Genomic DNA, 22,200 nt, shown 5'->3' on the forward strand with positions numbered 1-22,200 from the left:
CTTTGCGGGGTCTACATGATAGAAAATACCCAAAAGTGACTCCATTCTAAAAACTGCACCCCTTAAGGTGCTCAAAACCACATTCAAGAAGTTTATTAACCCTTTAGGTGCGTGTCAAGAATTTTTTGAATATTTTTTTTAAAAAAAATGAACATTTAACTTTTTTTCACAAAAATACTTCAGGTTAAATTTTTTTTTATTTTACCAAGGGTAACAGGAGAAATTGGACGGCAAAAGATATTGTGCAATTTGTCCTGAGTATGCTGATACCTGATATGTGGGGGGGAACCACTGTTTCGGCGCATGGCAGAGCTCAGAAGGGAAGGAGCGCCGTTTGACTTCTTCAATGCAAAATTGGCTGGAATTCAGATCGGACGCCATGTCACGTTTAGAGAGCCCCTGATGTACCTAAACAGTGGAAATCCCCCACAAGTGACCCCATTTTGGAAACTAGACCCCCCAAGGAACTTATCTAGATGTGTGGTGAGAACTTTGAACCCCCCAGTGCTTCACAGAAGTTTATAATGCCTGGGCATGAAAATAAAAAAATCGTATTTTTTCCCACAAACATGATCTTTTAGTCACCAATTTTTTGTTTTCCCAAGGGTAACAGGAGAAATTGGACCCCAAAAGTTGTTTTGCAATTTGTCCTGAGTAGGCTGATACCCTATATGTGGGGGTAAAACACTGTTTGGGCGCATGGCAGAGCTTGGAAGGGAAGGAGCACCATTTGACCATTTTTTTTTTTTTTATTTTCCCAATGGTACCAGGAGAAATTGGACCCCAAAAGTTGTTGTCCAAACTACTGTATGGGCACACGTCGGGGCTCGGAAGGGAAGTAGTGACGTTTTGGAATGCAGACTTTGATGGAATGGTCTGCGGGTGTCATATGCGTTTGGAGAGCCCCTGATGTACCTAAACTATTGAAACTCCCCACAAGTGACCCCATTTTGGAAACTAGACCCCCCACGGAACTTATGTAGATGTGTGGTGAGCACTTTGAACCCCCAAGTGATTCACAGAAGTTTATAACACCCGGGCGTGAAAATAAAAAAATCATTTTTTTCCACAAAAATGATATTTTTGCCCCCAATTTTTTGTTTTCCCAAGGGTAACAGGAGAAATTGGACCCCAAAAGTTGTTTTGCAATTTGTCCTGAGTAGGCTGATACCCTACATGTGGGGGTAAAACACTGTTTGGGCGCATGGCAGAGCTTGGAAGGGAAGGAGCACCATTTGACTTTTTCAACGCAGAATTGGCTGGAATTGAGATCCGACGCCATGTTGCATTTGGAGAGCACCTGATGTGCCCAAACAGTGGAAACCCCCCAATTCTAACTCCAACACACCCCTAACCCTAATCTCAGCCCTAACCCTAATGGGAAAATGGAAATAAATACTTTTTCTTTTAATTTTATTATTTTTCCCTAACTAAGGGGGTGATAACGGGGGGTTTGATTTACTATTTATGGCGGTTTTTATATTTGGCAGCTGTCGCATGCTAAAAGACGCTTTTTATTGTAAAAATAGTTTTTGCATCACCACATATTGAGAGCTATAATTTTTCCGTATTTTGACCCACAGAATCATGTGAGGTCTTATTTTTTGCGGGACGAGTTGACTTTTTTATTGGTATAATTTTTGGGCACGTGACATTTTTTGATCGCTTTTTATTCTGATTTTTGGGACGCAGAATGAACAAAAACCAGCATTTCATGAATTTCTTTTGGGGGGTGCGTTTACACCGTTTTGAGTGCGGTAAAATTGATAAGGCGGTTTTATTCTTCGGGTCAGTACGGTTACAGCGATACCTGATTTATGTCGTTTTTTTATGTTTCGGCGGTTTTATGCAATGAAAACTCTTATGTAAAAAATAATTATTTTTGCATCGCTTTATTCTGCGAGCTATAACTTTTTTATTTTTTCGCTGATGACGCTGTATCGCGGCTCGTTTTTTGCGGGACAAGATGACGTTTTCAGCGGTACCATGGATATTTATATGCGTCTTTTTGATCGCGCGTTGTTGCACTTTTTGTTTGGCGGTATGATAAATCATTATTTTTTGCTTCGTTTTTTATTTTTAATTTTTAAGGGGTTAACTAATGGGACAGTTTTACAGGAATTTTTTTAACTTTATTAGGTTGTCCCAGGGGGGACATCACTGTCCTGTGACGGATCAGCAATCTGTCACAGGCATAGGCATAGACGCAGACTTCCTCATGCCTGCGCTTTGCAGGCACTGAGGAAGTCAGCTCCCTACAGGCCCCCCGAAGGTCCCCGTCGCCATCTTGGATCCGGGGACCTGTAGGGAAAGAGACCCCCGCAGCAGCGCTGCACATTGCGCTGCTGTGGGGGGCTCAGGGAAGCACGGAGGGAGCCCCCTCCCTGCCGATGCTTCCCTTTAACCCCCGGTATACCGCGATCGTGTTTGATCGCGGTGTGCAGGGGGTTAACGTGTCGGGGGTGGTCCGTGACCGCCACTGACACATTGTGCCGGGTGTCAGCTGTGATAATCAGCTGACACCCAGCTGCGATCAGCGGCGCTCACCACGTGGGCGCCACTGATCGCATTAGACGTAATATTCCGTCCATGGGACTTAGGGCCCAGGTCACATGGACGGAATATTACGTCCAATGTAGGAAAGGTGTTAAAGTCCATCTGGTGCATCTTTTTAATATCATGAGTGATTGAAGGTACTTGGCCTTTTTGGTGTAAATACACCACACAAATAGCAGAATCTGCTCGGATGATTGATACACTGTCGGGGCATTTTTCTCTTTTAAATCAGATCAAACAGAGTAAGATCAGTTCAATGTTGGTGACAAACTAAAAAAAAAAATGTGATGAGCCGACCGACTATATGTAGATATTTCCCCAGAGATGACAGAGGCAGCTTGTATTTAGAACTGATGTTACTGGAGGTGATCTGGTAGATAACTATATACAGTTGTGAAGTGAACGGGTCAGCCTGTTCCTTACAGATGAACATTTGCAGACAGGCAGTTTCTCCGTGTGATTTGGCTGCTTTCAGGTTCTGTCTCTGTGGAGACCCTCACTCAGTTACACCTCAGTGGCTGAGCTGTTTTCTTCCCTCTGAGGCGACTTACCCTCCCAGAAATGCAGTGAAAATCCTCTCAAAATGGCGGCTGTCCGCTGCCTTCCCTTCTATCACCCTGTGGCAGGGCTCAGATCCCTGGAGTGTCCTGTCTCCTGTCAGAGTCTCAAATATCAGTCCTTGCTGCCATCACCATCCTTTTCTGACTGACTCAAATCTTATTGCCTCATAAGTTGGCTCCTCCCCGTAACATGTGACTTTCTGAGAATCAGTCATTGGTTGACTGCACTGTCAATACTTCTCATAAAACTCACAATTTATTTTTACTGATGTTGTCCCTATAAGAAAGTTCACACTTAAGTAAGACAAGCAAAGAAATGGGAATAACACAGGAAAAAACACATATGTTGAAAATGTGGAAATAAAGTAACAAAAATACTTCTTTCTCAGAAACTTTGTTAGAGCAAAACTAAGCATAGTTTTGGAATCAGGACATCAAACTTCATAAAACAGAGATGCTACCTTTGCTGCTGATTTTTTTTTTTTGTGTTTACCAGTGAATAGATAACAACCGAGCATCAGGGAATGTCTGACCTCTGTAATTGCAAACAAAGGTTTGTGTACCAAATAGTAAGTTCTGTTTTTCAACTTGTATCGTTATCCAAGCACATTCGCTTATTACTAGAATCAATGCCACTTGTCGTGGTTGTTGAAGGATGAGTACAGCCCCAAGAACACTATCCATACCATGAAGCATGGTGAAGGAAACCTCATAATTTGGGGGGGGTGGGTGCTTTTCTGCCAAGGGGACAGCACCATATTGAAAGTATGGTGGATGGAGTCATGTATTGTGAGATTTTGGTCAACAACCTCCTTCCATCAGTAAGCGCATTGAACATGGGTCGTGGCTGGGTCTTCCAGCATGACGCTGCATCAAAATTTACAGCCAGGGCAACTAAGGAGTGGCTCTGTAAGAAGCACTTCAAGGTCATGGTGTGGCCTAGCCAGTCTCCAGACCTGATCTCATTAGAAAATCTTCATAGGGTGCGGAAATTTAATGTTGCACAGTGATCGCCCCAAAACCTGAAAGATCTGGAGAAGATCTGTATAGAGGAGTGGGATGAAATCCCTGCTGCAGTGAGTGCAAACTTAGTCAGGAACTACAGGGAAAATCTGATCTGTAATTACAAAGGGTTCTATAACAAATATTAAGTTTTGTTTTTCTTTTGTATCAAATACTTATTTCATGCAAAAAAGGGCAAATAAATTATGCAAAATCATACAATGCGACTTTTTTTTAAAATTTTTTCTTTAGATTCTCTCACAGTTGAAGTGTACCCATAATAAAAATTGCAGACCTCTCAATTCTTTGTAGGTGGGAAAACTTGCAAAATCGTCAGTTTATCAAATATTTATTGTTGCCACTGTGTGTATATATAGATATGTATTTATGTCCTGGATGTCTATGTAATGGCGTTCCTTACCATTCCACTGAAATAAGTGTACACAGAAATAACCCATGTGATGTCCGTAAAACCTCCCATTAGGCTGAAGTAAATTCTAGTATTGAAAACTAACGTAATTTTATTTAACTTGATATTGACCACAAGGCCAAGATGCAACTTCAAATGCAGACATTATATGGATTCCTCTCGTCAGTCCGTGGTTTTTTTTTTTTTTTTGAGTGGAATGGCCACCGTTTTTGGTGACCTAGGCACTGGAGGAACCATTGAGGGAGAGGAGGACCAGGTTGCTATGATATCTGCTTGAAAAGGAAATACCTCCATATGTTTTAGTCCATAGAAACGCTTTTCAATTTGTGCCTACTCCTCGTCTACTACCTCGCTGAATACTGAGTAGAGAGAAACACATTTGCTGATGTATCCATCCCTGGAGGACTTGGAGTCAGCACGGAATCCGCTTCCTTCATGTTGAGGGACTGGTTCACAGCGCAGACAACTGTCATCCATGTCTCTCTGCTTTTGGGCCTGATCACAACTCAGATCTGAGTCGAAAACAGAATTGTATTTACAATACATGAGTTGACTGAGTCTCCATGAAGAAATGGCAGTATGGAGAGTGTGGTCCAGGAGTTATGAAGAGAAAAGACGTCGGAGATGAAAGCCTGTCTCTAGGCCGCTTAGACCACTGACGCGTTCCGCCATGCTGGTGTGGAGTAGCTGGTGTGTCTAAAGTACTGTCACACTTAGCGATGCACCAGCGATCCCGACCAACGATATGACGCGGTCAGGATCGCTGGTGCATCGCTAAGTGGTCGCTAGTGAGCTACCACACAGGCAGATCTCACCAGCGACATAGCAGCGGTCGAGGGTCGCTACTTACCTGTCACACTAGGCGATCCTGCGTCCTCCCGCCCGGCTCCACGCTTGTCTCTCCACAGGAAGTGCCGCAGGAAGCTGACGACGAGAAACGGTCCAGGACGTTCTCGCGCGATCAGCGATAACCAGCGGGGGAGCGGGTCGTAGGTAAGTATCACACACAGCGATTTCGCTAGCAATATCGCTATTACGTCACAAGTTATAGCGATATTGCTAGCGATATCGCTTAGTGTGACAGGCCGTTAACTCATTCTGAGCAGGTTTCCTAGAACTTGGTGCTGTAATTGACATGGGAATCTACTCCCATGATGGTGGGCAAGGTCTGTGACACCTTGGTCAGATCTACAACAAACAGTGACAGGTTAAGGGTCCAAGCTGGGGGGAGGGGGCATGGTCTTGGAGGGCATTACAGAGGGGGAAAAGACCAAGGGCGCAAAGACTGTCTGCATCAGTACCTGAACACTGACTGTTTTTAGGAAAAGGTTCTGCCATCCAGACAAGAGGATACAGTTTGACCCCCGGCAGACTTTACGATCTCGTGTTTACCGCGACCAAGCGGAAAGTGAAGACCGCAGCGTGTGATTTCTCCTAATCCTGCACTGATTAGCAGCACTTCACCAGTTATTAAATGGTGTAAATTTCTTTCGGCTTTGCAGGTGTTAATCTGCTTTGTTGAGAGCTCCTGGAGCATTAAGTCTGTCAGCTGTGCACTGTTAGCCACTCCCATCTCCAATATAATCTGGGCCCTGGCTAGCACTCATTGTCAGAGCTTACGCTGGAGCCTGTTGCTGGTTATAATAGTAAAGACGTTTGGTGGATTTATCTGTGACTGTTGCTAGGTTTTTAATGGGATTCACTGCTTTGGTTTTACCCCATTCTTCTGTTATGTGCGAGTATATTTGTATGTTTGGTATTTTTGTTATCTCTGCTTGTATTAACCTTGTTGGTTTTGTTGGTGTAATATGGTATACTACTACTCCTTTCCTCCCTGGGTGAGAGAAGGGTACAGACTGAGGTCGGATTCAGGAGCTAAGGCAAGGTACGTGGCCCCGGCATCTTCATCATCCGAAGTAATCCGGGGAGGAGGGCGAGCTAGGGCGCCCCCTAGCATTAGGGACAGGTAAGGAGCCCCTGGTCCTGGGACACCTGACATCAGAGTCATGACATGTATATTCCCTGTAAGTTTCCCTGTCTAGAGGAGACAAGAAAAAGTTCAGTAAAAAAAACATAAACAAACACAATTGGTATAAACCGGCCTGTAGGCTCCAAAAACCTTTGTGTGCCTTCTAAGTTACACTTATCTAAACTGAGTAGCTTGAGTGCCAGTAGGCGAGTGTAGCCTGCTGAGGAGGAGTCAACGTCTTTTTCTTTAAGTTGTAATGGCAACAGCTTACACCCATGGTTTTTTGTCCCCCAATGAAGCGACTGAGAACGGGATTTTCAGTATACTATATTGAGGGTCTATTCTTGAGTGCTCGGTTGACTACTGCAGCTTTTACATCGTTGGCAGAGGTTTCTCTACTTGGTAACATCAATTCTGGGTATAGCAGCATTGTCTCTTTCTCTTCAATGTGACAATGTGGTAATATCCAGTTCCACTATCACTATGTAATATTGTGATCTAGAAAACCCTTTATGCCATGTTCCCACATAGACTAAATGCTGTGTTCTTTCCTTAGCTTTTTTGTTGAAATCTGTTGCATGTAAATGTTCTAGCAAAGTCTGTAATTTCATGAAAACTCATGACCACACTTTATTTAACCCCTTCCTGTCATGTGACGTACTATCCCGTCCATGTGCCCTGGGATTAATTCCAAGGGACGGGATAGTACGTCACAGCGATCAGCTGCGCCCACGTGGTGAGCACCGCTGATTGCGGCCGGGTGTCAGCTGATTATCACAGCTGACACCCGGCATAATGTGTCAGGGGTGGTCACGGACCACCCCCGACACGTTAACCCCTTGCACACCACGATCAAACACGATCGCGGTGTACCGGGGGTTAAAGGGAAGCATCGGCAGGGAGGGGGCTCCCTCCGTGCTTCCCTGAGCTCCCCACAGCAGCGCAGTGTGCAGCGCTGCTGCGGGGGGCTCTTTCCCTGCAGGTCCCCTGATCCAAGATGACGACTGGGACCTTCGGGGGCCTGCAGGGAGCTGGCTTCCTCTGTGTCTGCAAAGCGCAGGCAAGGAGGAAGCCTTATGCAGTGCCTGTGACAGATAGCTGATCTGTCACAGTGATCTGTGATGTGACCGATCAGCGATCTGTCACAGGACAGTGATGTCCCACCTGGGACAATGTAATAAAGTTTACAAAAAAAGTGTAAAAATAATTTTAAAAAATCGCTAAATTTAAAAAAAATAATTCCCTAATAAAAAATTCATTTTTTGGAAATAAAAACAAAAAAACAATAAAAGTACACATATTTGGTATAGCCGCGTCCGTAACGATCCGCCCTATAAAAATGTCCCATTAGTTAACCCCTTTGGCGAACCCCTTATAAAATAAAAATAATGAAGCAAAAAATAACTTATCATACCGCCGAACAAAAAGTGCAATAACGCGTGATCAAAAAGACGCATATAAATATGCATGGTACCACTGAAAACGTCATCTTGTCCCGCAAAAAACGAGCCGCAACACAGCGTCATCAGTGAAAAAATAAAAAAGTTATAGCTCGCAGAATAAAGCGATGCAAAAATAATTTTTTATATGCAATGAAAACAATTTTATAAAAGCGCCAAAACATAAAGAAAGACCTAAATGAGGTATCGCTGTAACCGTACTGACCCGAAGAATAAAAGTGTTTTATCTATTTTACCGCACGCGGAACGGTGTAAACGCACCCCCAAAAGAAATTCATGAAACGCTGGTTTTTGTTCATTTTGCATCCCAAAAATCGGAATAAGAAGTGAGCAAAAGATGTCACGTGCCCGAACATGATACCAATGAAAGCATCAACTCGTCCTGCAAAAAATAAGACCTCACATAACTCAGTGGGTCAAAATATGGAAAAATTAGAGCTCTCAATATGTGGTGATGCAAAAACTATTTTTACAATAAAAAGCGTCTTTTAGCGTGCAACAGCTGCCAAACATAAAAACCGCCATAAATAGTAAATCAAACTCCCCGTTATCACCCCCTTAGTTAGGGAAAAATAATAAAATAAAAAAATGTATTTATTTCCATTTTCCCGTTAGGGCTAGGGCTGAGATTAGGGTTAGGGGTGTGTTGGGGTTAGGGTTGGGTTAGAATTGGGGGGTTTCCACTGTATGGGCACATCAGGTGCTCTCCAAATGCAACATGGCGTCTGATCTCAATTCCAGCCAATTCTGCGTTGAAAAAGTCAAATGGTGCTCCTTCCCTTCCAAGCTCTGCCATGCGCCCAAACAGTGTTTTACCCCCACATATAGGGTATCAGCGTACTCGGGACAAATTGCAAAACAACTTTTGGGGTCCTATTTCTCCTGTTACCCTTAGGAAAATAAAAAAATGGGGGCAAAAATATAATTTTTGTGGAAAAAATGTTTTTTTTTTTATTTTCACGCCCGGGCATTATAAACGTCTGTGAAGCCCTTGGTGGTTCAAAGTGCTCACCACACATCTAGATAAGTTCCTTAGGGGGTCTAGTTTCCAAAATGGTGTCACTTATGGGGGGGTTTCCACTGTTTAGGTACATTCGGGGCTCTCCAAAGGCAGCATGACACCCGCAGAGCATTCCATCAAAGTCTGCATTCCAAAACGTCACTACTTCCCTTCCGAGCCCCGACGTGTGCCCATACAGTAGTTTTCTCCCACATATGGGGTATCAGCGTACTCAGGACAAATTGGACAACAACTTTTGGGGTCCAATTTCTCCTGTTACCCTTGGGAAAATAAAAAAATGGGGACTAAATAATCATGTTTGTTGACAAAATACGATTTTTTTTTTATTTTCATGCCCGGTCGTTATAAACTTCTGTGAAGCACTGGGGGGTTCAAAGTTCTCACCACACATCTAGATAAGTTCCTTAGGGGGTCTAGTTTCCAAAATGGGGTCACTTGTGGGGGCGTTTCCACTGTTCAGGTACATCAGGGGCTCTCCTAACGTGACATGGCTTCCGATCTGAATTCTATCCAATTTTGCATTGAAAAAGTCAAACGGCGCTCCTTCCCTTCTGAGCTCTGCCATGCGCCGAAACAGTGGTTCCCCCCCCCCCACATATCAGGTATCAGCGTACTCAGGACAAACTGCACAATAACTTTTGCAGTCCAACTTCTCCTGTTACCCTTGGTAAAATAAAAAAAATTGAACCTGAAGTATTTTTTTTGTGAAAAAAAGTTAAATGTTCATTTTTTTTTTAAATATTCAAAAAATTCCTGTGACGCACCTAAGGGGTTAATAAACTTCTTGAATGTGGTTTTGAGCACCTTAAGGGGTGCAGTTTTTAGAATGGTGTCACTTTTGGGTATTTTCTATCCTATAGACCCCTCAAAGTGGCTTCAAATGTGATGTGGTCCGTAAAAATAAAATGGTGTTGTAAAAATGAGAAATCGCTGGTCAACTTTTAACCCTTATAACTTCCTAAGAATAAACATTTTGTTTCCAAAATTGTGCTGATGTGAAGTAAACATGTGGGAAATGTTACTTAAGTTTTTTGTGTGCCATATCTGTGATTTAAGGGCATAAAAAAATCAAAGTTGGAAAACTGCAAAACTTTCAATATTTTCGCCAAATTTCCGTTTTTTTCACAAATAAACGCAAGTTATATGAATGAAATTTTACCACTATCATGAAGTACAATATGTCACGAGAAAACAATGTCAGAGTCACCGGGATCCATGGAAGCGTTTCAGAGTTATTACCTCATAAAGGGACAGTGGTCAGAATTGTAAAAATTGGCCCGGTCATGAGCGTGCAAACCACCCTTGGGGGGTTAAGGGGTTAAAGACTGTGTGGTTTTTGGTGAATGTTACCTGTATGTTGCTCTGGAAAGTCTAAAACATGGATACAAAACACAATTGAGTTTTTTAGCTGTAGAGTCAGTGTTCTGCACTAAGAAAATTAAGGATTGTGAAAAAAGGGATAAAATACAAAAAATTGCAGTGATATGAGCAGATTGCGTACTTTAATGTAGACATGTGCAGAAAAAAACGCAGCATTTTTGTATGTGGCAACATGGTTAATGGAGGAAGTGCGCTTTTTTTTTTTTTTTTTTACTTATTTTTTGTGCATTTTCTATATTTTGTATACTTGTAAACGATTTCTTCATTAATTGTCTTGATTTGTGTGACGGGCAAAAACAGTCTAAGAATATCACTGTCCTTTAGATTGTGAACTGTTCATTATGTTGTTCCTTTTTTTTTTTTTATCTCAGACATTAAAAGAAGTGGATACTACAAAAAAGATGCTGGAAAAGCATGTAATTCATTCAGTTCATGAGGCATTTAACAAACTATTCCTTGCTCTTAAAAAAAGGTGGGTATTGTTTAGTCACTTTGATTTGGATTGTTGATGAAATGATGCTACAGTATGTGTAGTGTGTACATGCTTATGTTGCAGTTATAAAATAGTGTTCTTTCCAGGGCATGGCCTGTTTCTGGTCTAAATGTCTATGAATATGGTGTTAGGGCGATCAGTGTCTAAAACCTGGTTATCCACACAATAAGGTGAATGAAGCGCTTAGCTGCAGTAGCAGACACAACTGCATGGATTAGGTCAACTACTGAAATGCCGGACCTCAGGCACTCCCACATTTGTAGACCGTTTATCCCCTTCCTGACATTGCCTTATATGTACGACACAAGTTGGAAGCTGGTGTTTGGTGCAGGCTTACTGGATGAGCCCACACACCTGGCAGATTATGTTTGCGATATACAGCTAGGATCTGCCACTAAGGGTTAACTCACATCTGCGTATTAAGTTGGCGAGAAAAAAAATCACATTGCAATCGCACCAATTTATTCAATTAGGCAGTGTTGATCTGCAAGTTTTTCCTAACCTGGAATTGGGATTAAGGAAAAAATTGTAACATGCTGAGTATGTCCATGTAAAACGTCCAAGACTCACCAATGTAAGTCTATGGGTGTGAGAAAAAAAATCGCATGGCACACAGACCATCCGTTTGCCGTTCGATTTTTACACACACTTCATCAGCCACGTACAGTAAATTCAGAGTGAACAGTGAGAAGAGATATATAAAATAGATGTATAGATAGGAAGGTATCAGTCATATATATAATCAATGCTTTGCGGGTTTTTTTTTTTTGTATACTTTTATACTTGTATACTTTTAGTTAATAAATGGGGAAAAAATGGTGTGGGGTCCCCCTTATTTTTACTAACCAGCAGAGTTAAAGCAGACTGCAGGGGACTGGTGTTATTCTGGCAAGAGGCCAATATCTGTGGCACTTCCCAGGCTATTAGAATCATAGAATCGCAGAGTTGGAAGGGACCTCCTGGGCCATCTGGTCCAACCCCCTGCTCAAAGCAGGATTAATATTAATATCAGCCCACAGATGTTCGCTTAGCCTTTACCAAATATTAAAAGGGGGGGGGTCCTCTGGCATCAAGTCCGGAGATTAGTGATGAAGAGGCGTTGTAAGGTAAAAAGAAAAAAAAACATGTAGAAAAGTCCTTTATTGGTAAAAAGCACTCCCTGACAATTGGCCTCTTTTTACCCATTTAACCCCTTTCTGACATCAGACGTACTATCCTGTCCATGGGACCCGGGCCCCTATGCCCATGGACGGGATAGTACGTCTAGCGCGATCAGCGGCGCCCACGTGGTGAGTGCCGCTGATTGCGGCAGAGTGTCAGCTGATTATCACGGACCGCCCCCGAGACGTTAACCCCTTGCACACCACGATCAAACACGATCGCGGTGTACCGGGGGTTAAAGGGAAGCATCGGCAGGGAGGGGGCTCCCTCCGTGCTTCCCTGAGCCCCCACAGCAGCGCAATGTGCAGCGCTGCTGCGGGGGGGCTCTTTCCCTGCAGGTCCCCGGTTCCAAGATGGCGACGGGGACCTTCGGGGGCCTGCAGGGAGCTGGCCTCCTCGGTGCCTGCAAAGCGCAGGCAAGGAGGAAACCTGCACACTGCCTGTGACAGATTGCTGATCTGTGACAGTGATCTGTGATGTGACAAATCAGCGATCTGTCATAGGACAGTGATGTCCCCCCCGGGGACAACCTAATAAGGTTTTAAAAATAAAAAAAAAGTGTAAAAATAATTTTAAAAAAAATCGCTAAATAAAAAAAAAAAAATTCCTAAAAAAAACCAAACAATAAAAGTACACATATTTGGTATCGCCGCGTCCGTAACGACCTGCCCTATAAAACTGTCCTGTTAGTTAACCCCTTTAGCTAACCCCTTAAAAAAAATAAAAAACGAAGCGAAAAATAATTTATCATACCGCCGAACAAAAAGTGCAATAACGCGCAATCAAAAAGATGCATATAAATATCCATGGTACCGCTGAAAACATTATCTTGTCCCGCAAAAAACGAGCCACCATACAGCGTCATCAGAGAAAAAATAAAAAAAGTTATATCTCACAGAATAAAGCGATACAAAAAGAATTATTTTTTATATAAAATTGTTTTTATTGCATAAAAGCGCCAAAACATAAAAAAAGACATAAATGAGGTATCGCTGTAACCGTACTGACCCGAAGAATAAAAGGGCTTTATCAATTTTACCGCACGCGGAACGGTGTAAACGCACCCCCCAAAAGAAATTCATGAAATGCTGGTTTTTGTTCATTCTGCGTCCCAAATAAAAAGCGTCTTTTAGCGTGTGACAGCTGCCAAATATAAAAACCGCCATAAATAGTAAATCAAACCCCCCGTTATCACCCCCTTAGTTAGGGAAAAATAATAAAATTTATAAAATGTATTTATTTCCATTTTCCCATTAGGGCTAGGGTTAGGGCTGAGATTAGGGTTAGGGGTGTGTTGGGGTTAGGGTTGGAGTTAAAATTGGGGGGTTTCCACTGTATGGGCACATCAGGTGCTCTCCAAACGCAACATGGCGTCTGATCTCAATTCCAGCCAATTCTGCGTTGAAAAAGTCAAATGGTGCTCCTTCCTTTCCAAGCTCTGCCATGCGCCCAAACAGTGTTTTACCCCCACATATGGGGTATCAGCCTACTCAGGACAAATTGCAAAACAACTTTTGGGGTCCTATTTCTCCTGTTGCCCTTAGGAAAATAAAAAATTGGGGGCAAAAATATCATTTTTGTGGGAAAAAAATGATTTTTTTTATTTTCACGCCCTGGCGTTATAAACTTCTTTGAAGCCCTTGGGGGTTCAAAGTGCTTACCACACATCTAGATAAGTTCCTTAGGGGGTCTAGTTTCTAAAATGGTGTCATTTGTGGGGGGTTTCCACTGATTAGGTACATCAGGGGCTCTCCAAAGGCAACATGACACCCGCAGAGCATTCCATCAAAGTCTGCATTCCAAAGCGTCACTACTTCCCTTCCGAGCCCCGACGTGGGCCCATACAGTAGTTTTCTCCCACATATGGGGTATCAGGGTACTCAGGACACATTGGACAACAACTTTACGGGTTCATTTTCTCCTGTTACCCTTGGGAAAAAAAAAATTAAGGACTAAATGATCATGTTTGTGGAAAAAATACGATTTTTTTATTTTCACGCCTGGGCGTTATAAACTTCTGTGATGCACTGGGGGAGTTCAAAGTGCTCACCACACACCTAGATAAGTTCCTTAGGGGGTCTATTTTCCAAAATGGTGTCATTTGTGGGGGGACTCCACTGTTTAGGTACATCAGGGGCTTTCCAAACGCGACATCTCAATTCCAGCCAAAAAAGTCAAATGGCGCTGCTTCCCTTCCAAGCTCTGCCATGCGCCCAAATAGTGGTTTACCCCCACATATGGGGTATCCGCGTACTCAGGACAAATTGCACAATAACTTTCAGGGTCCTGTTACCCTTGGGAAAGTAAGAATTGAGGGTGAAAAGATCATTTTTGTGGAAAAAATATGATTTTATAATTCTATGGCTGTACGTTATAAACTTCTGTGAAGCCCTTGGGGGTTCAAACTTCTCACCAAACATCTAGATAAGTGGTTTACCCCCACATGTGGGGTATCAGCGTACCCAGGACAAATTGCACAATACCTTTTAGGGCCCTGTTACCCTTGGAAAAATAAGAATTGAGGGTGAAAAGATCATTTTTGTGGAAAAAATATGATTTTTTATTTGTACGGCTGTATGTTATAAACTTCTGTGAAGCCCTTGTGGGTTCCAAGTTCTCACCACATATCTAGATAAGTTCCTTGGGGGGTCTAGTTTCCAAAATGGTGTCATTTGCGGGGAGTTTCCACTGTTTAGGTACATCAGGGGCTCTCCAAACGTGACATGGCGTCCGATCAGAATTCCAGCCAATTTTGCATTGAAAAAGTCAAACGGCGCTCCTTCCCTTCTGAGCTCTGCCATGTGCCCAAACAGTGGTTCCCCCCCACATATCAGGTATCAGCGTACTCAGGATAAATTGCACAATAACTTTTGCTGTCCAATTTCTCCTTTTACCCTTTGTAAAATAAAAAAAATTGAACCTGAAATATTTTTTTTGTGAAAAAAAGTTAAATGTTCATATTTTTTTTTTTTTTAAATATTCAAAAAATTCCTGTGGAGCACCTGAAGGGTTAATAAACTTCTTGAATGTGGTTTTGAGCACCTTGAGGGGTGCAGTTTTTAGAATGGTGACACTTGGGGTATTTTCTATCATATAGACCCCTCAAAGTGGCTTCAAATGTGATGTGGTCCGTAAAAATAAAATGGTGGTGTAAAAATGAGAAATCGCTGGTCAACTTTTAACCCTTAACTTCCTAACAAAAAAAAATTTTGGTTCCAAAATTGTCCTGTTGTAAGGTAAACATGTGTGAAATGTTACTTATTAAGTTTTTTGTGTGCCGTATTTCTGTGATTTAAGGGCATAAAAATTCAAAGTTGGAAAATTGCGAAATTTTCCCCAAATTTCCGTTTTTTTCACAAATAAACGTAAGTTATATGAATGAAATTTTACCACTAACATGAAGTACAATATGTCACGAGAAAACAGTGTCAGAATCACCGGGATCCATGAAAGCGTTTCAGAGTTATTACCTCATAAAGGGACAGTGGTCAGAATTGTAAAAATTGGCCCGGTCATGAACGTGCAAACCACCCTTGGGGGTAAAGGGGTTAATGTGATAAAAACGTTTTCCAAATGGTCCACCGTAATCCATAATATGTACGTCCTACAACGATCCGGCTGCTGTGACTAGCGGTGACTTAAGTTTATCGCGGTTCACAGCCGATGACTTATGTTAAACAGCGCATGCAGTGTGAGAACCAACAGTAAGTTCGCATGCTGTGAACGGTAACGTCAGTAAGGTTACCACAGTTAATTGGCTGTGAAGTGCAATAATCTTACTCGAGTCACGGTCACCGCTTCTCACAGCAGCCGGATTCACATGCTACTCTGTGTGTTTCGGCTGCCGTGGTGAGTGGTAACGTTGCTGTTGTCACTACTCCTCACAGTCTTCAGATGTAGCAGAGTCGGGGAACGTCAAGGGACGTCCATGATAAGGATTACGGCAGACCCTCTGGATTACCTTTTTTTTTTTTTTTTTTTTTTTTTTTTTTTTTTATTAAATGGGTAAAAGAGGGGAATTGTCAGGGAGTGCTTTTTGCTGTTAAAGGGCTTTTCTGTGTGTGTTTTTGATTACGGTGTTAGAAATGGGAGTGTCTCTATTACTATCCCCTGGGCTTGATGTCAGTGGATATTACACAGCTGACCTCAACACCATAACCATTACCCCGGTTGCCAATGTACCATGGCAATTGAGAAGAGCTGAGGCTAAGCGCCTGAATTGGATGTGCCATTTCTGGGGCGGCTGAGGGCTGGTGTTTAGTCTGGGAAGGGGCCAATATCTGAAACAATCTTACATACAGATATAGTCTGTGACATACTGTGTGTAGTTTTCTATACTTGTTTTTAGCCATTAAGTTTTTTTTTTTTTTAATTTTTTAATGGCGCAGGGTAACCCAGCTAAGCGAAAGCAGGCAGCTGTGAGCTGGTCTTAATATCTTGGAAGGGGCATATATCTTCCCAGTCTATTAATATCGGCTCACAGCTGCCTGCTTTCGCTTAGCTGTGGTACCCTGCACCATTGAAAAAAAAAAAAACCCAAAAACCTTAATAGCTAAAAACAAGCACAGGAAACTACACACAGGATGTCACAGACTATATCTGTATGTTAGATTGTTTCAGTAGTTAGAAAACGTGCTTGAAATGACATGGAGAATTACTGTATGGAAAAGATGTTAAAAACGCATTGCATACGCATGTCATACTTATGTCACACGGATGATAGGTGAGAAAAAAAAAACGCATTACACTCTACAACTTTTCTGGCTGAGAATCTCAACGAGTTGTTTATATAACCAGATGTGAGTGAACCCTAACAGCTGAGCATCTGTTACAGTGGCTTGTAAAAGGTTGGTCACCCCTCGGTAAAATTACTGTTATTGTAAACTGTTAAGCAAGTTGAAGATGAAATGATCTATATCCACTTCACCCCGGACCATTTTCCTTTTTTTACATTTTTTTTTTTTTTTTGCTCCCCTTCTTCCCAGAGCCATAACTTTATTTTTTCGTCAATATGGCCACTTTAAGGTTTTGTATTTTTGTGTAACAATTTGTACTTTTGAACGACACCATTGTTTTGACCATATAATGTACTGGAAAACGGGGAAAAAATTCAGAGTGTGGCGAAATTGAAAAAAAGTTAAGTTCCACAATTGTGTGTGTTTTTTTTGTTTTGTTTTTACTATGTTCACCAAATGCTAAAACTGACCTGCCACTGTGATTCTCCACGTCGGGCTTGGGCAAAGGGTCTACTGCAGACCCCGGGTTGTCATGCCAACCCAACGACGACCTACGGTCATGTGACACAGGTGACGATGAGTGGGGATTAGTGACGCGCTTCCGGTGCGAGCGTGTTAAATACTGCTGTCAGTTTTATCCCACCTGCGGCTGTTAGGGGTGGAAAAGATGTGGGTTCAGCGTTGGAGCCCACGTCAAAGGGGGAGACCCGACATGAGCCGTACAGGTACGGCACATGTCGTGAAGTGCTTAAAACGCTTAAGGTTAGTAGTTTTCCCACAAGCAAAAGTTCATTTTAATCAGTATATATTGGAATCATTGGAATAATCACTTTCACAACTAGATGTGCTTAAAAAAGAAAATGTTCATGTCCTGAGATAATCTTATGAATGTGTCCCTGCTGTGTACTGTGTAATGGCCGTGTCTGACCATAGAGGGACATGGTCTTATACCTCACCTACTGGCCGGGTGGGGGGAGTGTACAGACATTTCTGCAGGGAATCACAGCTGATTCTCTGCAGGGGTTCACAGCTGATTCTTTGTGGTGTAACATTATTTTAAAACAGACATTGGAAATGTTTTATCTCATTAAAAGAATCAGCTGTGATACTCAGTTTTGTGGGGGGAAAATGTGATTTCCCCCCCCCCCGTTTAAGTTTTTATTTTCACAGCGCAACGTTATAAACTTCTGTGAAGCACTTGGGGATTCAAGGTACTCACCACATATCTAAATACATTTGTCTAGTTTCCAAAATGGGGTCACTTTTGGGGGATTTCCAATAGTTACGCATATCAGGGGCTCTCCATATGGGACATGACGTCCGCTAATGATTCCAGGAAATTTAACATTAAAAAGTCAAATGATGCTCCTTCCCTTCCTAGCCCTGCCATGCACTGAAAGGGTAGTTTTCTCCCTCATATGGAGTCATATTGACATGCTCAGGAGAAATTGTACAACAAATTTTATGGTCCACTTTTTCTTGTTACACTTGTCAAAATAAACTTGGATCTGAAGTAATTTTTTGTGTGAAAAAAGTTGTATGTTCATTTTTGTTTTTCCTCACATACCAAAAATTAGCTTCTTGAATGTGGTTTTGAGCACCTTGAGGGGTGCAGTTTTTAGAATGGTGTCACTTTTGGATATTTTCTGTCTTATAGACCCCTCAAAGTGACTTCAAATGTGAGGTGGTCCCTAAAAGAAAATGGTTTTGTAAATTTTATTGGAAAAATGAAAAATCACAGGTCAACTTTTAACCCTTGTAACTTTCTAAAAAAAAGATTTTGGTTCCAAAATTGTGTTGATGTAAAGTAGACATATGGGAAATGTTACTTAAATATTTTGTGCAATATATCTCTGTGATTTAAGGACATGAAAATTCAAAGTTTGAAAATTGCGAAATTTTATCCAAATTTCTTTTCTTTCTCGCTTCATTGGGGGACACAGGTTACCATGGGTGTATGCTGCTGTCGCTAGGAGACTGACACTATGCAAATAAGAAAAAGTTAGCTCCTCCCCAGCAGTTTACACCTACCGACAGGCCCAAATTACCCCAGTTTTTGCTTAGTGTCTGAAGGAGGCAGACCTGGATCTAACACCAGATGCGCAGTATTTTTTCTTTACAGGTTTTGTGTGTATTATTAATCTTTTCACCTTTATTTTTCAGATACAGCTTGTCGGGTAACAGGGTGCAGAATGCTCACCCTGTTATCCCACATTTAAGCAACCGAGAGAGCAGTGTGGTGTCACCCACATCGCCTACTCTCGGACCTGCTGGCAGGACTTTGTCCCCTGTCCCCCCGTAAGGGTGTTTCAGGGCGACTCTCGGTGGCCAGTCCTTGCCTATTCCCCTCCTCACCCCTCTCCTTGGAGGGCGCTGAGAGGAAGACGGTGGTCACCGGTGGTGGCCTTCCCCCCCTATTCTTAAGGGGTGACACCGTCTTCTACGCCGTCGGTACACGGTGCTGGAAGGAGGATTGTTTTCCCAGGACCCTCTTCGCCGAGGGCTCCTGATGTCATCCTCAGCTATGAAGAGGAGCTGGATTCAAGAGACAGGAAAGTAGGCCTCCCTCGACCGCTAAGCCCCTGCAGCACCCACCAGTAAGCCACTGCAGCCCCTGCTTCTCTATTCAGGTTCAAATTCCGCGCCTTTTTCTTCACATAGCGCTCACTGCCTGACACTTTCTTCTTACAACCCTCTTCCTCTGGGCTGTTCTCCGGTTAGGCCACGCCCCCTCCGACCCTTTGGGCACGCCTCCTGGCCGGCGTCAGCCAATCGGTGCCTTCCTTTCATTCTCCAGCGCCAGGCCCATCCCTCTGCCTGTTCCTATGTCCTGTCTCTCCCTTTACTTTCATAGCACGCTGGCCACCCCCCCTCCGGCGGGCCAGCCTATCAGGACGCCGCTTTCGTGTTCCCTGGCCGGACACCCCCCTTCTTTTTGGCACTCTTGGTCTGTCTGGCCAATTACTAGAGGTGCCTAGGATGTTAACCCCGCCCTCCATCCTGCTTTTCTCGTGGCTCAGACTGCAGAGCCTCCATCTTGTGCTCCTGCAGCGTTCTTCTCTCTGGGACCTCAGATACCAGCCTCATCTGTGTTCCGGCAGGGGACTTGGTTACCTGCGCTGCTGCATCGCTGGGTGCCTGGTAGGCTCTTTTATTACCCTGACTGGCTGTTATCTCTCCTCAGCAGTATCACCTCCATAGCGTTATGCTGCAGTATTCACTTAGACTCTACCTATGCCCAATTCTGCAGGGGCCTCTGCCTATATCCCTACGGTAGTCCACTACGCTTGTGCCCGCTGTAAGAGAAAGTGGGCTTCAGGCCAGCCATTCCCTTTTTGCTCGTCCTGCAGTCCTTCCACCATGTCAGCGCCTCAGGACTCCTCTAAGGCTGTGTGCACACGATGCAGATTTGCTGCGGTTCCGCAGCGGATTTTACTGCGCAGAAACGTTGCATATCTGCATTGTGATGTACAGTAGCCTTAAAATCAATGGGGAAAAAAAAACGCTGTGCAGACGCTGCGGATTTTTCCGCCTGTACAAAATCCGCAGCATGTTACTACTTTTGTGCGGTTTTCCATCTCCCCTGTCACCAAATCCGCAGGGGGAAAACCGCAGTGGAAAACCGCACAAAAACCGCAATAAAACCGCATGAAAAATTGAACAAATCCGCAGGAAAAATGCAGGTCATTTGACCTGCGGATTTCTTCCATTCTACGCGGAAAAATCCGCAGGGCTAAAAAGTACGTCTGCACTCAGCCTTATACCCGGGATGAGAACACCCCCCACCTCCTGAGTGGGCCGTTGCCATGTCTGTCTGTTTCAGGTCTGACCGTTGCCATGTCTCAATCGGTTTCAGACCTCACCAAAATCTCAGTCCCTGGTACAGGTCCTGGAATGTATGCCACATCCCTCTGCTGCCACCGGTGCACCGAACACCTCTCACGGTGACTCGCACGCCTCTGACCATGACCTTCCCAAGGACAGATCAGGAGAATGGACTAGGAAGCGGGCGCTGCCTAGCTCTTCCTCAGATTCGGCAGCACCAAGGGTGCCCCTCTCTGCCCGTTCCCCCTCCTCGGAGGCGGATGTCGGGTCAGACGTAGCCTCTCTGTCAGAATCTGACGCAGATCACACCTCTAGAACGTAGGACATGGTAGATAGCCTTATTTCGGTTATTGTACAAACGCTCGAAATTAAGGAGGAAAATGCTACTGCTCAGGACCAATCCGTTTCTTTCAAACGGGTAAAACGCCCTTCCAAGCTTTTTCCCAATCACAACGACTTTGATATCACTACCTCTAGAAACTGGGAAAACCCCGGAAAACGCTTCCAGGGAAGAAAACATCTGGACATCCTTTACCCCTTTAGTCTTGACCTCGTTAGCAAATGGTCAGAATCTCCTAAGGTGGACCCGCCGATTTCACGTTTAGCATCTCAAACAGTCCTGTCCATTCTCGATGCGGCATCTCTCAAGGACACTACGGGATAGACAGATTGAGGCCTTAGCCAAGTCAGCCTTTGAGGCATCAGGCACTTCCTTTTGACCTAACTTTGCCTCCTCATGGGTGGTGAAAGCAATATCTGCCTGGGCCAAGATACTCCGTCGAGGCATTGTGGCAGCAGCTCCCCCAGAGGAGCTAGCAGATTTAGCAGATCAAATTGCACATGCTGGTAAATATTTGTTGAACGCCTCCCTGGATGCTGCGGCTTGCTCAGCAAGAGCTAACAGCAACATTATTGCTATTCGCCGCATCCTTTGATTGAAGGCTTGGAACGCAGATCCGGCTTCCAAAAAATCTCTCACTGGCCTTCCTTTCCAGGGAGCCAGACTCTTTGGGGCCAAGCTAGACCAGATCATTTCGGATGCCACCGGAGGCAAAAGTACTTCTCTGCCCTAATCCAGGCCAAGACGCACCTTCAACAGAAAGGGCCCTCAGCCCTTTCGGCCTTTCTCTTCCTCAGGCGGATCCTCTCAACAGGACCGTCCGTCCGCTCAGGGAGAAAGAAGAAAACCTTCCTTCAAACATGCCCCTCGCTGGAGGTCTAGGAGCCGCCTCTCTAAGCCCTCCGGTTCTCGCGCCCACAGATTTTCCTCTAAATGACTGGTCACCCCCACCTGGGAGTCTTTCCAGGGTGGGAGGCAGGCTTCTTCTTTTCAAGGAAACTTGGTTGGTGACGGTTGACGAAGCCTGGGTCAGGGAGGTTGTCACATCAGGCTACAATATAGAATATTCCTCGCACCCAAAGGGACGTTTCTTCCTTTCTTGTCCACTAAAACAGCCCTCTCATGCCCCAGGGCTTTCCCAGGCTGTCTCGTCTCTCCTAAACTCAGGAGTGATCGTAACCGTTCCTTGGCACGAACGGTTTTCCGGGTTTTACTCAAACCTGTTCGTAGTCCCAAAAAAGGACGGCGCCCTTCGACCTATCTTTGA

At 43.8% G+C, this 22,200-nt stretch overlaps 1 protein-coding gene across 2 annotated transcripts in view; it reads left to right on the forward strand.

Annotated features, from left to right (window-relative positions):
• RNF17 (ring finger protein 17) overlaps window positions 1-22,200 on the forward strand; it is a 585,601-nt gene that overhangs the window by 145,170 nt on the left and 418,231 nt on the right. For both annotated transcript variants that reach the window (XM_073583105.1, XM_073583106.1), the window contains one exon: window positions 10,750-10,850. In XM_073583105.1, coding sequence (XP_073439206.1) covers window positions 10,750-10,850 — 101 coding nt within the window. The remainder of the gene's footprint in view (window positions 1-10,749; window positions 10,851-22,200) is intronic.

Source organism: Dendrobates tinctorius, unplaced genomic scaffold (genome assembly GCF_039654945.1).
Source record: "Dendrobates tinctorius isolate UK_male_01 unplaced genomic scaffold, ASM3965494v1 ptg000075l, whole genome shotgun sequence".
Lineage (NCBI taxonomy): Eukaryota > Metazoa > Chordata > Amphibia > Anura > Dendrobatidae > Dendrobates > Dendrobates tinctorius.